A 19,652-nucleotide genomic window follows, 5' to 3' on the forward strand; every position below is an offset into this window, starting at 1 on the left:
ATGCAAATTTTTTCCTTTATATTTAGTTTTTGGAGGAATTGTATTTTATGAAAGAACATATCACCCATATTTTAAAGCATTTATTCCTAAACCTCAATTTTCATGTCTTAGTGTTTCTGAATCAGGATTTAAGAATGAGAATATTTCAAGTTATGTTTCCATGTCCTTTCATTGAAGGCATGTGCACAAATGCTTTAACATGACATTCTTAAAAGATACTTTCAAACACAATAGTAGCTACTAATTTACTTCTCTTTAATGTGCTTTTAGCTACTCTGTAATGTGCTTTTAAAAAAACAGAAAAAAATCAATTATTTGTACCCTAAAAATATTTTTCAAGACTGTAAATGAATGAATAGAATCATTTTTATTATTTTGATGATCAAAGTTTGTAAAACATTTAGTAGATAAATGAATAGCTTCATGCTCTATTTTCAAAACGACAAATGCATCTACTAATATTCCTGGTATTTCAAAGTAGTCCAAATCATGAAGTATTTTGGGCACCTTCTCTACACCCTTGAGCACCTTTGTCCACTCACGGAAGGAAGCTGATGGCAGTTCAAGCATGCTCACAGAGCCCGCGGAGGGTGGTGGATGAGCTGAGGAGGGTTGGACAGCGTTTCTGTGAAGGGCCAGGTGGTGTATTTACTGGGCTTTGTGGACCACACAGTCTCTGTCACAAATAATGAACTCTCCCTCTGAGGACAAAAGCAAACAGAAGATACACAAATTAACAGACACAGCCGTGTTACAAAAATACTTTATTTACCCTAACAGGCAGTCCAGATTTAACTTCCAGCTAACCCCGGGCCTTATGGGACTGATTCATGGACCACAGGCACCAAAGCCATTTCATCTCTGTTGTATTCACTTAAATGAAGTTCCCAGTAAATGTTTCTTCTAAAGACAGTTAAAGGGGTTTGTCTCTGCAGTCATGTTTTTATAGAACTTTATAGTCACTGTGATAGTTGCTTAATTAATGATTCACAGTCACATTTGTATTACTGGTTGGTTCCACATGTGTAAGGAACTAATAAAAAATTCAGAACGAAATTCATTCTATATATTCTATTCATCAGATGGTGGGTAAAACGAAATCTCATCCGGTTAAAATAGATTGAGAGTTTGTTAAAGCCGGAAGTCATTTTTCTAAAGACAACTACAGTGTTGGATCCCCATCTCTGCAGTGCTGATCCCTGTTTAGGCTGCAGGAGCAAAAGGCTTTCATCAGTAGGGGAGCAGAATAGTGTACTGTTTCTTCTTCCTTTATGTGAACTATTCTGAGCAAAAAATAGAACCATTATTTTAAAAGCATTTTCAAATGGTGTCACAACCTGCAATGCCCATGGGCCAGTTCCAGAATTAGTCTCATTTTGGAAAACATGTTATCTAAAAACCTAAAACGTTCCACATATCTGCGATTTTTCTTTTCCCTGCCCAACTTAATTACTGCTCCTCTCTGCCCACGGCAGGCAGGCCCTGCATGCTCCCTGTGTCACCGTTTAAGAAAGAACATTCTAGAGGTCCTTCATGAGCTTGCTTCCAGAGAAAAACTGACAAAGCTGTCACAGTGACACCATGTTCAAGCTGCTCCACGTGCTAATTGCCATCAGTCTCCTGCTGGAGTCTCAGATGTCCCTCTAATGGCAGCTGCTGGTGTGTAGAAGCTGGGGAACAGGTCAGCCACACAGGCAGGCTGAGGTGCTGGGTAAAACAAAGACCTCCAGACTGTTCTGAATAACTTCCACACGTCTTTGGTCTTGGATTCAAGTTGGAAGCTTGGGTCCGTCCTATTAGAAGTTCACTCCAGCCCTCTGGAGTTAGTTGTTCTTCATGATGAGACAGAGACAGTCATGTCCCGGTTCTGCTCACCTGTCTTTCACAGCACGCTTCTAGAAGGTTCCAATGGGTGCTCTAGAATTAGGATCAGGCTCTAAGTCACACCCCCACACGCTGCCTCACTCCTTCCTGCCGGTGCCTTTCACTCCAGAGAGGAAAACACTGTTGAGATGAGAACGACCATTCGCCACCAACTCTCTCCTTGTGTGTCTCTTGCAGGAGTCCTGTGGAACCTCTCGTCGTGTGATGCACTCAAAATGCCAATCATCCAGGACGCCCTGGCAGTATTGACCAACGCGGTGATTATCCCCCACTCAGGCTGGGAAAATTCACCTCTTCAGGATGATCGGAAAATTCAGCTGCATTCATCACAGGTGCTGCGCAATGCCACTGGGTGCCTAAGGTCAGTCCCGCGGCACAAGGGCCTGCTCCTGCCATCTTCCCTGGGTCCTCCTGGGTCAGGCACTCTTCCTTGTAGCTTTCGCTGCTGCCTTCCTAAGGGTCGGATTGTTCTGCAAAGATGAGTGTTGATGTGGCAGTGCAGTATAAGAAGCTAACCAAAAGTTTTTAATCCTGCACTGAACTGGTGTAGGCACCTTCCACTGCCCTGTACCTACCACTACCTGTGTCTGACTTATTTAACATATTTTTTTTTAGTCTAGGGCCCCAAACATGTATTTTAACTAACCAAATATAAGTCACTTTAATTGAAAACAATAGTTTTGGGTCATTTGATGTAATATCATGCACGTAGAATAACCAGACAGGCCAGTTGCTTGGGGAGTCGACAACAGATGTGCAAAGACCTACTTAACTATCACCAGTAGCTGGTTTTGTTTCTGTTTTTCAGTTCTCTGTGTGACTGTGCACGTCTGTGGTTCTTAGAAAGAGCTGTTTCATAAGGCCTGTTGTGTTAAATGCTTTTCTAAATAATAGAAGTTGTAAATGTGTGGTAATTCTCTCCCAAAGCATTTTTACAAAATCATCCCCCAGAAATCTATTGAGACTTCTTAGAGCCTCTTTATGCCTTGTTTAATTTTGACTCCTAGGAAAGGAAGTAATAATCAAGATACAGTCATAAACTCTGGAACCTGTGCTCCCAAGGATGCTGCCTTGTGTGTCAAAGCTGGAAATCTCCCCAGGATGAGGTTGATCATGGGATGGGGGCCAGGAGGGGGTGATTAAAAGCACCTAGTCAAATAATCTGAATTTCAAGACTAAAACGTACAGAGTTGCTTTCGCTGGGCTGGTGCAAAGCTGCCATTTCTCTTAACACTTATTCGGTTTCTAGGTATAAAAACTTGTCTCTGCCAAGCAGGAATGAAATCACCTCAGTGACATTAATAATCGTCATGTCATGAATATTCATAATAACACTCTCAGCCTAGTCTTGAGAGGGGCCTCTGTGTGAATGTGTATGCAGAATGTGAGATCAAGAGACAGGCTCCATGCGTATCTCCACACATTCACAGCACTGGGGACCCTCTGACAATTTTGCTTTTCTTCCAGGTCTCAAATTCTTGAATTTTTGACATGGGTAGTCTCTAATGTAAGCCAAATTTACAGTTTTCCAAAATAGCTCCATTGTGGCATGAATTTTATGACTTCCTCAATTGTTACCCTTCAGAAACCTCTTGTCTCACTCTTCCAAAGCTCAAGCTGCAGGCATCCCCACCTTTCATGCCTGATCTTTCTAGATCAGTTATTTCCACTTATTATGATTAGTTTCTCCCTCCCTGCTGCCACCAACTTACCAAGCCTGTCATGGTTCCTAATGACGTCTGTGTCTCAGACTCAATGGCAGAAGAGTAAAGAGCTAGTTAGTCTATCAGTTGAAATCTGAGTACTACAGGAGCATGATTATGTCTTCTTGATGTCTGACTGAAGGCTTGGGGTGCTGCCATTAAGAGCATACACGTGTAGCACTGTCATGAAAAAGTAGCTGAAGAAGCTGGACTGGTGCATGACAAGGGCCCCCTTTGTAAGCCCTCTGCTGAGGGTGAGGTGAGAACAAGGGTAGGTCAGACTCAGGAGACTCTCGATCCTTCTCTGCTCACTCAGAGCTTCGGCTTTTGCTGCTGGCTAGAAGTGGTAGCCACACAGGAAGCACGGGAAGAGAGTATTTGGTCTGGAAAGAGTTTGTTGTAGCCAGAGCAGGTTTCCTTAGCCAAGATGCAACCAGGGCTTGTGATATCCCACGTTTCTGGGTTTATCAAGCGAGTGACAAACCAAAACTCATCAAAATCAGTGAAACTTTAACTTCTCCCTTAATTCATTAAACTTCCATCCTCCTACAAAAAGCAGTATGATTTCACCTCTCTTATTTGTCTTTGTTTTTTGTCATTGTTGTGTGTTTGGGTACAGGGGATTGAACCCAGGGTGCTTACCCACTGAGCTACGTCCACAGACCTATTTTGATATTTTATTAGAGACAGAGTCTTGATGAGTTGCGTAGGGGCTCTCTCAGTTGCTGAGGCTGGCTTTGAACCTGGATCCTCCTGCCTCAGCCTCCCAAGCCCCTGGGATCACAGGTGTGCACCACCATGCCCTGGGTTCCTCTCTTGTTTGAATGTGTTTATGCATCATCTCACGTTGATGATCAGGTGTGACTGGGAGAGGAAGAAAGCTGCCCTGGAGGAGGCCAAAGTTAAGTTGTCAAAGTGTGAGTGGAGGTAGAGTTTCAAGGAATTTGTTTTCCTATTTACTGAGAAATAATGTTGACAATATACCCAAATGGGTGCAAATCATGATAGAAGATTTTAGGTTTTAGTATGAGTTTATCTACATTCTTGCTTTTTCCAGAAACTCCTAGATCTTTTATTCACATTAAAAAAAAAAAATCTTCCTAGGCTGCTTTTGCTTACAGTAGTTTTATCTTGTAAGCATTTGCTGAAAACTTAGTGTGTGCCTTGGGAATCAGGCAGGAGACAAGTGGTCAACACAGCAGCTCCCGCACCTTAAAAACTTGTGCCTAGTGGAAGAAGGGGCCGTCCATACCGTCAGCCCGAAGGTGGTGTCCTACTCTCAGGCTGACGTCACTGTTAGGGTAGCGCAGGAGGGAAACTGCCATGGGAGTCACGAACTCAGCCAGGTGTGGGCAAAAATGACCTCGAGGATCAGGTGACATTGGGCCAGGCATGGAGAGGACTGCATCATGGCCAGAAAGAGCAGCTGGCATGGTCTGGCACAGCCCTGGGAGAAGTCCAGGAATTCTGAGGTGCATTGTCCATAGAGATTAGACTCTTAAGTCGACCTTCAAGGATTCTTATTATTTATAGAATCTCTGCCTTCCAAGGACCTGGAAGTTTTGATCCAAATATAGTCAAGCCACCTACTAGGTGGCCTCTGCTTGGCCAACATCCCTCTGGCCTTAAAAGGCCAATTGCTTTCTTCCTGTCCCCAGTTCCTTCCTTTCCATTTCCCTCCACTAAGGCCTTGCTGTGGTCTGGATTGACTTGTCCACCAGGGTTGCTGTGCTTGGTGCTCAGTGTGGTGAGGAGGAGAGATGGTGGGGCCTTTCAGAGATGGGGTCTGGTGGGAAGGGATTGATGGGGTGGGGGGCACCTGGTTATTCCTTTGAGACAGATTGTTGTTAAAAGACTGATCCTGGTCCACAGATCTCTGTGGCTTCTCGTTTTGCCACATGATCTCTCCCATACACACTCCTGCTTTTGTAGTATCACTGCCAGGAGGCCCTGACCAGAGCTGAACAGATGGGGCTGGCCAGTCCTGGACTTGCAGTCTCCAAAACTCTGACCTAAATAACCCCACCCCCTTTTTTTAATAAAGTACCCAGAATCAATTCTTTGTTGTAATAACAGAAAACAGAATAAGACAGAATTTAAGTATAGAGTGGCAAGTGGCTCGGACAGAGTTAGTCTCTTAGCCCAATCTTGAATCTTCATTTAGACAGTTATAGGTGCCTTTTGTTTTCTTTAAGATAAGGCTGTTTTTAAGGAATATCCTAGACAATGACATTGACATGATTTTTACAGTACTCAGACTCCTCCATCATTGGATAATGTCAAGATAAGTTGATATTTTGGGCTTGTTTCTGTTAACCATATATTCAGAAATGGATAAAGAAAGTGAAATATAAAAGAAAATAGAACTCTTCCCGGGATAGTATTTCCTAAGCCAGTGTAGCTTACCAGTCCAGGAGGAGCATATGGTAGAGAAGATCTATCACTTCACCATTAGAAATCATTACTCTTGATTTTTGTTCCTAAACAATTCATACGTGTTATGTCATCTTGGGTGAGAAGCCAAGGTTAAAGATTTAAGCAGTTGCTATAAAGAGATCACATTTTTATTGTTTTTCAGAAAGAAAATACAATTTTATGAATGCAAATTTCACTGCTCCTAAATGTCCAAAAAAAAAAAAAAAAGCTCAGCAAAGGGAAATCTGAGTGAGAGAGATAAGTCTGTGCCTCTGTCATGTGGAGCTGAGAGGCTGATGTCATCCTGCCTTTATGGGCTCCAATCTCGGGAGACTGTGTCCACTGTCTTGTGCTGTCCCTTGGGCAATGGGCGTGGTCCAGCATCCGTGGCAGTGGCTCCAGACCCTGCCTGGGGAAGGAGCCAGCTTCAGGGTACCTTCTAGAGAGAGGAACCACTTGCCTCCGCCTTCCCTAAGCAGACAGGGAACACCTTCGTGGAAAAGTCCTGGCATGTTGACACAGCAAAAACTTAAGCACATAGCAAATATAAAATGAACAGTGGATGCCCTTAGTCCTCTTCCATTTAAAATTCATTTTGGAGTAGGAAATGGATTTTTTCTCAAGCAGATCTATCTAGTTGTTCCCGAAGTATCTATCTGTCACTGAGGAAAGAGGACAGAAATGAAAAAAAATTAATCTCTTACATTTTGTTGGAGAAGCAGGTTGATGACCGTGATGGTGGCCGGCTTGTGGGAGGGAATGGGTTAGTGTTGTGAGATCAGGAGCAGGACGGGAAGGGCTTCATTCCCTACTGTGCCCCAACTCCTGCTGGCCTTCCTCATTTCTTCCCCTTCTCTCATTGTGTCTTTTGCTCCAATTCTGCCTTGTTCAAGCTTTAATGTCTGATATTTTAAAATATGGTGTAGTGGTGCATGCCTGTAATCCCAGCAGCTCGTGAGGTTGAGGCAGGAGGATTGCAAGTTCAAAGCCAGTCTCAGTAACAGTGAGACACTAAGCCACTCAGTGAGACTCTGTCTCTAAATAAAATATAAAATAGGCCTGGGGATGTGTCTCAGGGGTTGACTGTCTATGGTATCCACCCCACCAAAATAAAAATAAAAATATGGTTCAAAATAAATGTAACAAATAGTTAACAAGACTGAAGACATATATATATGAAGGATATAGCTCATCTTTTCTTCTTCATTTATGATTAAGAATTCTTCTGGTGAAAGGACTTCAGATGGCCTGTCAGGCTGTGCAGGTCTTGAAATAGATTTAGTTTTATCCCCATGACTGTTTTGTTGCACACAGTGTAATCAGATATATCTGTTAACCTTTGGCCGGCACCAACATCACCTTCAACTGGAAACACGTATTGACCACCCCGTCTGAACACTGATGAGTGAGGTCACATGGGCTCTGCCTCTGGACAAGTTCATGTCAGCTGAGGTCCGCGTGGTGAGCTGAAAATGTCCCTCCAAAATTCATGCCCACCCGTAACCTCAGCTTGTGACCTTATTTGGAAATAGGGCCTTTGGAAACATAGTTAATATCAGGTAGTACTTGTCCTTGTAAGAAGAGAAGAGCCACACAGCGAGATGTACAGGAGGAAGGGAGAAGTGAAGACAGAGGCAGAGGCTGGTGGGATGGAGTGGCAAGCCAAGGAGGCCAAGGATTGCTGAAGGCTTCCATAAATTAGGAAGAGGGATGGGATCCTCCTGTTGGGCCTTCAGAGGCAACATGACCCCACCAACATCTTGATTCTGGAGTTCTAGACTCCAGAACTCTAAGGGAATACATTTCTGTTGCTCTCAGCCATGGATCTCGTGGTGCTTTGTATTGGCATCCCCAGGTAAGGAACACATCACCCCAGTAAGAAATGGAGAGACACCTACAAAACCAGGTAGTCACCTGTGGACACAGCACAGGGAGAAAAATGAGTAAATAACTCAGAGAAGGGACACAGCCTGTCCCCAAATAGTGCCCACACATGGGGACAAACAACCCAGACAGGGACCTGTGTTTCTGTACACAGGCCCTTCCCTTCTATGGCTCAGATACAAAACAAAGCAGTATGTGTGAACAGGACTGAGTTCTTCAAGCCCAGGTATGGTCACCTCAGCTGAAGAAGGTTTCATCCAACCTCCATTCAATAAGGGTCTCCCCACACTGCATCTTCTGCATGTTCTGCTCGCACTGCAGAGCTGCCCTGCTCTTATTGTTCTAGACTTCGAGCCAGCTTCTCAAGGTGGCTTGGATTTATCTAACAGCCAGAAGTTATTCTGCGTCCTTACACAGGTAGCATGACATGATATAAGTGTCATTTCTGGAAGTAACTCCAGCAGCTGTGTACAGAATGAATGCTTTCTGGACTTACTGTGAAACATGGCTGCATTTCCCACTGAAGATATCACAAATCAATACCCTAAAGATCCCTGTCGTGGCCATTATCATCATTTCAGAGTGAGCTGCAGGTAAAGCCTTGCTAGCATCCTCTTTTTCCTGTTAATCTAAGAGGCAGCTCAATAAGAGACTCGGGTCTACGTTACTGTATAGCTGCACTGTATTTAGTCATGGGTACTTGGGACTTTATCTCCAGCCCGAGCATGTGCACAAGGCTGGGTTTGCTAGCTTCCCCAGCTCATTTCCTGGTGTCCCTGAGTCGTTTGTTTATTTTTATTATTCTATTCCCACTTCAGCATCTTGTCCTAAAGGACAACAATATACAACCCTAATTTTTCCATCTATCTTTGTGTACACAAGAATGTTATTAAGCCATCAAAGGAGCTGCACTGTGCCTGTGCTTATGAGTATAATTAAACTCAGACCCTCAATTAGTCATTTTAACCCACATAATGGATGAGTGCTCAGTCCCACATTGCCACTAATTCTAGAGTGACCTTGAGAAAACCCCATCATAAAGTAATGCTAATGATAATCACGCTCTAGCTGGAATGCTCCAAGGACATTTATTTTATCTGGTTTATTCTTGCATTAGCCATGACTAAGAAGGGGAAATAGTACTGGTTTTTTTTGTGTTAAGGTCAGGTTATTGCCAGTGTTTCTCATCTATTCAAAAAGAGTCTTAAAAGTGCTTTTAAAGTGCTGTGTGATGAGCTGTGGACTGGCTTACCCCAGTCTCCACCAGGCCAGGGGTGGGCAGCTCTGCCTGGAGTGCTCTCTGTCCAGGGTCTCTGGAAGGGAAAGGACTTGGTCTCTGTGGTGCCAGAACAGAGGAGACACTCACCCCTTGCCCCATCCCTCCCCATCTCCCACCCTCTCTGTAAAGCAGAAGAAGTTCTTTATGGGCATTCTCCATGTTTAATATGATGGGAATACCTTGTTTTCTTGAGTTCAGACTCAACAGTGAAGGTCGTCTACTGTGGAGGGAACGGAATTCACTGGGGGCATGAGCAGGGGTCTTAAGAACTCATCCACCTGGTTGGCACCCACCAGAGCAGCCCCACTGGGGACGGGGCTTCCACCCAGCATGCCTAGCTCACTGACCCCAAGCCCAGCCAATAGGAGGTGGTGGTCTCTACTTGCATCAGGTTGCTCAGCTGACATGACAGAGTACCGAGGACAGGGGGCTTGAGTAACAGAGATGTCTGCAAGGATGTGGAGGCCAGGAGTCTGAGTCGTGTTCAGCAGGGTTGGTTCTCTGAGGTCCTTGTCCTTACCTGTAGCTTTCTGGATTCTCCCATGGCTTTCTTTCTGAGTATGTGTCCAAATTTTCTCTTCTTATAAGGATTCCAGTCAAGTTGAATTAAGACCATGGCTCAAGACTTCATAAATTGTTTCTTCTTTAAAGACCCAGTCTTCAAATACAGTCGCATTTTAAGGACTTCAGGTGAGGACCTCGAGTATGAATTTTAGGGAGATAAAATCCAGCCTGCAGCTCTCATAGTGGGTTTCCCTGTTTCTTGTCACTCTGGGAAATGTCATTTTAATAAATGAAACATTCTTAGGGAAAGGTCACATTGACCAGTATGAAGCATATTTGATTCATGTGCAATATAAATAAAAATCATACTTATTCTCTAACTTTAAAAAAAGCTAATGTTATTAGTCTCTATTTCCAGATGGAAGTGATCATAAAAGTAGTCTATAGAAAATGTTCCATACATAAGCTAACGCTGTCACAAAAGTTCCTGTATGAGGGGCTTTCAGAAAAGTCCCTATATATATATGTATATGACTATAAAGGCCAATTATTTTTTGGCCTACTTAACTGATGAAATCAATAGTTTGATTTAGTGATAAAATATGACTTTCAGAAAATCTCTGTACATATTCATCCTCAATTCTAATTGATGAATCAAAGAGTAAATAAAATGACCTCTGATTAAGAATCAGGTGGTCTGCATTTGCACCCCAGTTTTGCAGCATGGTGTCCAGTGTCCTGAAGGAAACGTGGCAGCTTTATCTTGGCCTCAGTTTCCTGCCTGTGAAGAAAGGTTTGGCCTGCAGTCCTTCATAAGGTGACAAAGAAACTACAACACAGTTGGGATATTTGCTAGCTGACCCCAGACATTCTCTAAGTGAGGATGCAGAAGAGACATATCCAAGTGGGCATCCCCGTTGATAATCAGTGTCCCCAAGTGAGTTCTCCCCAGGGAGTGCCATGGCTCTGGGGCCCAGCTGTGGCCTGACTGGTGTAATACTGGACCTTGAAACCACAAGACCATCAGGAGGAAATTCATTTCTGACAAAGCCCCTTCTAGAAGCCCATTCTGATGTTTCTATGATATGCATGCTGCCGAATGCAGCTGTCCCAATAATCCTGTGAGGCAGGAATTCTGATCCTGTTTACAGATCCAGAAGCTGATGCTCATAGAATAAGCGTAACTTCCCCGAGACATACAGCTTTCAAGTGAAAGAAGGATGCCTATAAAGCCCAGATTGCATGATGACGCCTTTCGGTCCCTGCCACTCTGCTGTGTTTCACAAGACAGAGACCAAGTGATGCCCCCAAGGACATGCATATGTGTTTGTTTACAGTGAGGGCAGAGGTGACGCTCAGTCCAGGTGCTGGGTCTAAACACCAAGTTGGAATTGGCAGTCGATGAAAGAAATATTTCTTAGGGAAAACACCTGAGAAGAAAATGGAAGGAAAACAAAGGAACTAGAAGAACCATCAAACCATGGCTCAGGTCTGACCCCAAGTTAAAGAGACAAGGAAGGAAGAAAGGAAGGGAGGGGGAAGGAAGGAAAGGAAGGTGTGTTGGTTAGGTGTTCCTCACTGTGACCAAAACACTGACGAAGAACAACTTAGAAGAGGAAAAATTTATTTTGAACTCACAGTTTCAGAGGTTCACCCCTTGATTGGTCAGCTCCATTGCTGAGGGCCTTAAGTAAGGAGGGCATCATGGCAGAAGGACATAGCAGAGGAAAGCTGCTCAGCTCATGGTGTCCAGTAAGCAGAGAGAGAGGAGGAGCTGGGGGACAAGATATAGCCCCCAAAGGCATGTCCCCAGTGAGCCACCTCCTAGAGGCACCCTTCCTGCCTTCAGTTACCCCTAGTGAGTCCTTGTAGATTATCAGACTATCAAATGAACTCGTCCACTCACTGGATGACAGCTTGCACAGTCTAAGCATTTCACCCCTGAACTTTCCTTCATTAACACAGGAAACACTCATATTCCAACCATAACATAAGGAAAGAAAGGAAGGAAGGGCAGGTGAGCAGGCAGTGGAGTGTCTTAGACTTAAGCAGAACTCATCTAGACTTTCGGAGAGTTCTTGAGCCCAGGCACCCTTGAACCAAATCTCCCAGGAACAAGTCCACCTTGCCACTGCTGCTGATCTCCTCCGTGGCTGGGAGCACACAGGGGAGAGGAAGCCCTAGCATAAAAGAAGGCATGGGAATGGACTTCAGGGTGCAGGGCCCGTCAGTCAGTGGCACTCCTGCAATCGGTGATCTGAGTGGTGTGTTTTCATTGGGTGACACATCAGATAACCTTTGGATAGCACTTCCCTTCCGTACACACTAAGCTTATAAAATGCTACGTTATCATCAGGAAGCCCCTGGATATAACATAAACATGAGTTGTATGAACCAACATTTGGTTCTCTTGGGGTATATTCTTTCAGACCCCTACCCTGTGCCAGGCCCTGTGGTAGGTGCTGCAGATAATGGAGAGAGGATGAATCCGTGGAATTTGTTGTTGGAAGCCCTGAAGATCATCATTAAAATAAGACGGTCTGATGTGTAGGTCCACACCTGGCTGCCCTAGAGCGGGCAAGTTGGGGTGTTTTCCCAAATTAGTGCCTCAGGAGATAATAACATTGCTTAATTTCCATGGCTTATCAACTTCTTCTTACTGACACATTTTTTTTTACACATAAAAAAGGGGTTTTTTTGCCATTAACTAGTTTAAAATTTATGTCTTAGAGCTCCTGAGCTTTCCATCTTCAGGATTTTGTATCTCCTTATCCTTTCCATTACGAAAAGTATGAAAGGTTTTCTTTTCTTTTTTTTTTTTTTCAAGTCTTCAAAAGATCTTCCTGTCCCCCCTAAAAAGACTCCTAGATTTGCACAAAGTTCTTTCTGGCATTTACATTTCCTGGAAGAGTAATAGGGATCATTTCTTCCTAAATGTTATGTTTTTTCCTCCAAGCTAGAAAAATGAATATAATGATTTTACCTTAAATATAAATGATGAGTATAAAACATCCACCAAGCTTGTCCATCTTAAAGTTTCTATAACATATTTCTGCAAATTTATTCTACTTAATTATGAAAACTTACAGGCTCTAACTAAAATTTGTTTTATATTATTTATTCTATAATTTGTAAATATGGGCTTTTTTAAGAAATGAAGAGCAAATATTAAATTTTATCTTTTTTCTGTGAATTCTCATTTTTCCTATCAGAATATGAATATTTAGATCTTTCCATTAGTATGAACATTTTCCTTTTAAAAAAAGTTTCAATGAAAAGTTTAGCTAATTCTCAATTGGTATACCTTCATGTTTAACATTTTTTCCTATAAAACATTGGTTTACAGGATGTTAGACCCCTGATAAATATAAAGCTGATTCATTCCTAAAATTCTTTTTAACTTCTTCTTATTAGAAATATAATTTTTCTTCCTCCTGTCCCCCAAATCATATTTCATTGCATAAAGAGTAGCTTCCATGGAGGAGAAGCAAAGAAATTAGTCTATTAACCATAAATTAAAGAAGAATGTCTTGCCAGTTTCACTGGTAGCATACATACTAAGCCTCTGCAGTCTTTTAACCCAACTGTTTTCATGCCATTTCTCTTTTCCCTGATCAGAGTGGCATTATTTTAAAATAAAGCCAGAAAGTGAAGGTATTGATCAGATTATGTTATGTTCATGTACAAATATGATGCAATGAATTCACTATTCTAATGTCTAATTTTAATGCACCAACTAAAATAAATAAGCAAAATAGCAAAGCCATTTACTGGAGTTGGGACAAAACAGTCAATGAGGTGATTGCAGTGAACAGATAGCAGACTGCAGGTGAAGTGCCCTCCATCAAACTCAGGTGGAAGTCCTCAGCTTGCAGGTGTGAGTCCTCTTGGAGGAAAAGAAACCTGAGCCGTGGGAGCCACAGAAGGCATTCAGCAAGTAACGGTTCGGAGGTTCCCGCCCACCTTCTGGTAGATGCAGAGGAAGAGCCGGATGCTCAAGTTCATGCTGCATGCATCTCTTGATCATCTCGTACAAAGCTGCTGATTCTGGAAACAGGATCATTCTTTGCCCCTCCATGGTCTTTTTCTTGAGTCTGGTGGACCCTTAATTAACCAAGAAGATTTGGCATTGTTCCTCAGTTGACGCAGAATATTTGGAATAAAAGAGTAGAAAGTCTCCAGGTGCCATTCTGTCTTCGTGGGCCCCCTTTCAGAGTTAATGACTTCCTGGTGTGGGCTTAGTGCAGTCCACAGGAGTTACACTGGGCCTTTGATGGATTGCTGCAGGGCAAAGGCTGATCAGCAAGTCTGGTTCCCTAGGTCTCTCAGGTTCTGGGTTTCTCTCCATTTCAGCCTTTGCAGCTCCGAGGTGGAGAAGAAAGGTGTGGGGTCTCGGAACATGACTGCTGATGGTGGGTGGGGATTTCTCAGGAAGCTGAGGTGCCTTGGGGTGAGCTGGGCGCTTGCACTGGGTTCCTGCCTGGCCTGATGAGCCCAGGATGCGTTTCTGTGATGGACTCATCATCATCTCATACAAAGCTGCTCATTCTGCAAACAGGAAGCTCCTGAACGTGGGGATCCTTATTCCTCCATTCTTAACTAGAGTTCTTGTTCTGAACTGACTGGAGTCTCTGGAAATACCGATTTAAAAGTTTTCCTGTAATAGAAGAGCCACGGGGAGGACAGCCCTGCCCAGGTTGCATGCTCAGTCTGCCTGTTCTTGCCTGGGAAAGCTTTAAGCAAAGAAGCAACATTTAGTAATAATGTGTGCAAACAAGTTGACAGCCCTCAACCCTGGGCTGTCAGGACACTGTGTTTCTCTGTGTCATAAATTCATTTTTCAGTCGTTCAGTCTGCTAAGTGAAAGGACAGATGTGCCAGGAGTTCAGATTAACCCCACATCCTGCATCATTGTTCCACAGAGATACAGACACATCATTATTCCCCATTAACAGGCTCTAAACCAGCAAGGAAGATGTGCTATGGATGCACTGATGGGAGTTAATAAATCCCTACAACTAATTACTTTTCTCTTAAGGTAACTTGTTACCAGAAAGTAGCTGTGTTTGCACAAAGATTTTTATGTGAGAATGGCCATACCCAGGAACAGGCAAGCTGATTCATCATCCCCCATAATTCTCCATAATAGTCCTATCTGGACTTTCATGTCCAGAGCATTGTTCTTCCTGGGGCTGCATTTAGCCTGACCTTAATTGGGACCTACAATGTAATTGCTAATTGCAGGCTAATTTATATAAACAAACAAGGATTCTGCCAAATGAGTGTTGTCACCAGGTCTGGAATTTAATGCTCTTGTACCTCTCTTTTGTGCACAGGTTTGGGTCAGGCGGTGGGAGCAAATGAAGCTTACTGCAAAACATAATTATTTCAAATCAGAACAAAAAGCATGTCCTTTGAAGGCCTGCCAGGAGGCGTGGTGTGTGGCCTGTCACATTAAGTGAGTGTTCTCGCTTTCTGGAGGAGATGGACTTAGTCCTTTGCTCAGAATCCGGCTGGGCCTGAAGGGCAGTCTTTCCCCTCAACGTGTGTGAAGGCAGTGCTGATAAGCTTCTTTCTAGAAGAGAAAGGAACTTTACTTATTTCTCCTCTCCAGGCAGCACTGTCATCCTGGCTAGCAAACATGATTAAATGTCATTTGTCCTTGACCCCTGTCACTCCTAAGCAGCTGAAATAGATTAAGAGGCTGGCACTTCCTAAATCAGATGGCGCGGAATGTCCTCAGCGGGGACCTGCGGTAATAGGCTTACAAAGAACCGATGCCGGAGTTTATTAGGACTTTCCAGGGCTTATTCCTATTCGAGGGGAGATTTTTGAGACGGATGATCCTCTTGTTTCCTCTCAAGCACCAGCCAGGATGCTCTGCAGGCCGAGATCCTCCCACGTGGGTCCCAAAGATACGAAAACGGAGAATGACGGTGCCAGAGTGTCCAGACGGCCGCTGTGGACAGGGATGCTGTTGGAGAAAAGGGTCCCTTAGGTCTCGCCTCTCGGGCTTCCTCCTCTCTCTTTAGAAACTTACTGAGCTACGAAGACTTTTATGTAGAAGAAGTCAAAGGCCAAGGAGCACAACCAACCATGGAGATGAGATGATCCTGGCCTGTGGGCAAATCCGACTAACAGCAGCAAGGCCACTCTCTGCCTAGTGGACGCCTGTTTGGGTTCTGTCACAAACCCCTCCCCTTAGCAGTTTCTCCCCTTCATATTATTTTTTTATTAAAAATAAAAAATTTAGATGAAATTCACACCACATAAAACTCACCATTTTGAAGTGAACAAATCAAAGAAGTGTAGCACATTAAAAGGTAGTACACACCACCTTTATCTGTATCCAAAAGATATTCATCACCCCAAAGAAACCCCCGGAGCTACTAAGTAGTTACCGCCATATCCTTTCCCCTAGACCCTGGCAATTACCAGTGCGTGCACTATCTCTATGAAACTACGTGTTCTGCATATTTCATATGAATAGAATCACAACATATAGGGCCTTTGACTGGCTTTTTTTCAGGTATAACAATGTATTCAAGATTCATCCATATTGTAGTATGCTTCAGTACCTCAGTCTTTTTTATGGCTGAATAATAGGCCATTGTTTGGATGTACCACATTTTATGTATCTGCTCATTCATTGATGGACATGGGCCTGTGTCTACTCTTTGGCCACTGTGCATAGTGTATTATTAACATGCATATAGGTATTTGTCTTCAATTTGTCTGGGTAGTTAATGAGGATCAGAGTTGCTGGATCATATATAGCTCTATGAATAGCATCACAAGTAACCACCAAACAATTTTCCACAGCTCTTCTCTATAGTCTCTGGTGTGGCCACCTCCATTATGTCTTTGAGTTGAGACTCTTCTTTTTCACTCATCATCTTCCTTTTCATTTATCTTCCTACAGAGAAGGGTTTTGTCCTATTTAGTGGATTATTGGGGCAATGGCCTTGATATCACTCTCCCTGAATCCATGTTTGCAATTGTGGCCCATCACCTCTGCTCTATGCAGTGAGATCTTTTTTTTCCCTATTTTTTAAATTTGTTCCTATTAGTTTTACGTGACAGTGGAATGCACTTTGACCCATCATACATAAATGGAATATAACTTCTCATTCTTCTGGTTATACATGATCGTGGACTCACACCAGTTGTGTGATCATACTACAGAGGGTAATAACGTCCAATTCATTCTACTATTCTTCCTAACTCCATGTCCCTCCCTTTCCTTCTCTCCCCTCTATCTAATCCAAAGTACCTCTTTTTTCCCTAGCTCCCCCACTTATTGTGAATTAACATCCACATATCAGAGAAAACATTCAGCCTTTTGGGGGGGACTGAGCAGGTTTTTTGGGGACTGGCTTATTTTGCCTAGCATGATAATTCACTAGCTCCATGCATTTACAGAAAATGCCATCATTTTATTATTCTTTAAGGTTGAGTAATACTCCATTGTGTATATATACCACATTTTCTTTATCCGTTCATCTGTTGAAAGATGCCTAAGTTGGTTCCATAGTTTAGCTATTGTGAGTTGAGCTGCTATAAACATCGATGTGGCTGTGTCACTGTAGTATGCTGATTTTAAGTCCTTTGGTTATGAACCGAGGAGTGGGATAACTGGGTCAAATGGCGGTTCCATTCCAAGTTTCCTGAGGAATCTCCATCAGTGAGATCATTTCAGCTCAGGATGCCCACACGACTCCCACCAGGCCGAGAACTTTATTCCCACCTCTTTACCTTTATATCAGCTCAAATGATCCCCATTCAGAGATTCTTTCCTTGCCAGTTTGCCCTCATGTAAATCAGAGCTGCCTTGAGGCATTTCCAAGGCACCCTGGGCTTCTGCTCAGTCCTTGTCATGATTTGGAATGTCATCCTTGCCTGTGGGCTAGTGTTGGAACGGGGTGCTCCAACAGCTGCCTTCTCAAGCATGAGAGACTCACATCTTTATGACTGTAGGATTCCTTCCACTGGAACAATGTCTGGCACCTTGTAGACCCCTGGTAAGTAGCTGCTAAATAAATGAGCGAGTGATGAATGAGGGAATGGCCCTTCCCTCGCTGCTGAGCTGTCTGAGACCCATCCAGTGCTCATTGTCACCAAGGCAAGGGACCTTTCCACTCTGCTGGCTCCCATGGGATCAATGGCAGAGATGAAGCCACGGCATGGCCACCCCTTTCCATGTGAGACTCATCCCTTGGTTAGAGCCACACGCCTACTCGTTTTCCAGCTGGGTAATGTGTGATGTTTCTGCCAAGTTAAAACAGCTTCTCAATTATTTTTGTCAAAGCGAAGACTGTCTTTTCTCTTGGACAGCTGTCACTGGCTGGTTGAGTACATTTTGTTCCTGCAGTTTGCTCAGTTGCTCCTGGTTTGTAGGATCCTGGATTCCTCATCTGCCTCATTTGGAGGAAGCTGTTGGACTGTCACCCTACAGTGCTGTTTAAAAATCCATAAATACTATCACCAGAGTGCTTTATAGGGGTAAAAACCCTCTTTAACAATTCTGATCATTCCTTTATCCTTGGGACAGCCTTACCAATGATATGTTTCCCTCCAACTTTAAATAAGGAAAAACCTTACCTGGTTGGCCATTTACCCTGGCACTTTGGGTGGAAAACCATGGACCAGGCTTCCAACCTGGGCTTCTGACTCTGGACAGAAAGCTTTTATCATAGTGTTTCCCTGGATGTCAGCCTGTCCTTCCTCATCACTGTGGTCAGCCACCCCGACCCCCAGGCGATAAGTACAACAGCTATAACCATCTCATGTTCTTCTTATTTGCCAAGTGCTACTCTACAGTTGCATAAAATGGATGATCACTCTTCCTCTGCACAAGCAGATATGGAATTTCTAGTATGTGCCCAGGATTTTGCTAAGTTCAGTAGAAACAAAGATAAGACATGCTATTTATGACCTAAAAGAATTGAGGGAAACTTGACCCATGGTGCATAATGAGTGCACCTAGTGCCATTAAAAATCACCATGGAGAACTGGGAGGACCCCAGTGCCTTCTCCTGCAGGACTCTAAGAGGACCCCTCAGGTGATGGTCCTGCTGAGGGGGGTGGAGAGCAGGCCAGGCTGAAGGATCCAGGGGCAGGAGGGGCACAGTGCCTGTGTGCATGTGGCTCTGTGTGGCTCGCCATGGAGAGGTTGACAAGGAGGGGCCTGAGAGGGGACAGGTTAGTGGGAGTTGAGGTGGGTTAGGAAGGAGGGTCAAGTTTCTGTGGAACCATGGAAGCTCTGCTGGCAGGAAGTGCCTCTTGTGCTCTAGAAATGTGCAGTGCTCACAGGGGGGAGGAGGAGTTGGGGGAGGAGGAGGAGGTGGGTGGCATGGGGCAGGAGGGACCTAGGACAGCACTGGCCCCTTTGCTGATCCTGGACTGTGTCCTAGAAGCTGCAGAAAGAGCATCAATCAGGGACATTATCTTTGAGATGCACGTGATGTTGATATGAGATGAAATCTGCATCCATTCCCGACCTGAGTGCAGATCCTCTGCTGGGTAACCTGGGGTCACTGAGGCAGCAGCTCTGTGTCTCAGTGTCTCTGTCTGTAAATGGGAATGAGCCTGTCATGCAGGGCTGGATTGAGGATAAAGCAAGGCTGAATGAGCTATGCCAGGTTGGAGCCCATCTTTACTTAAAATAGTGATATGTTCATTATGGATTGTTTTTGGCATCAATTTTGATGAAAAGTTATTTCCTTCAAATGTTGTGTATCGCAACCATGTGATCACACGCAACACTACTGAACTATATAAAATGGTGAAGAAGGTTGTTTTGTATCTGTTTTACTCAAATTTCATGTACATTAAAATAATTAATGAATTTTTTTTTTTTTTTAGTGCCCTCTCAGCATTCCGAGCTGTAAACAGACAATTGAGTTTCCATCTGTTTTCTGTGTCATATTTTTCAGTGAGTCCTGAACTTGGCAGAAGAAAGGGTTTTGATTATTGGGTTGCCA

General features: G+C 43.7%; 1 protein-coding gene across 12 annotated transcripts in view; it reads left to right on the plus strand.

The window, feature by feature from the left end:
* Ctnnd2 (catenin delta 2) overlaps positions 1–19,652 on the plus strand; it is an 849,641-nt gene that overhangs the window by 678,710 nt on the left and 151,279 nt on the right. For all 12 annotated transcript variants that reach the window (XM_078018082.1, XM_078018095.1, XM_078018091.1 and 9 more), the window contains one exon: positions 2,062–2,245. In XM_078018082.1, coding sequence (XP_077874208.1) covers positions 2,062–2,245 — 184 coding nt within the window. The remainder of the gene's footprint in view (positions 1–2,061; positions 2,246–19,652) is intronic.

The sequence above is a fragment of the Ictidomys tridecemlineatus genome, chromosome 1 (genome assembly GCF_052094955.1).
Source record: "Ictidomys tridecemlineatus isolate mIctTri1 chromosome 1, mIctTri1.hap1, whole genome shotgun sequence".
Lineage (NCBI taxonomy): Eukaryota > Metazoa > Chordata > Mammalia > Rodentia > Sciuridae > Ictidomys > Ictidomys tridecemlineatus.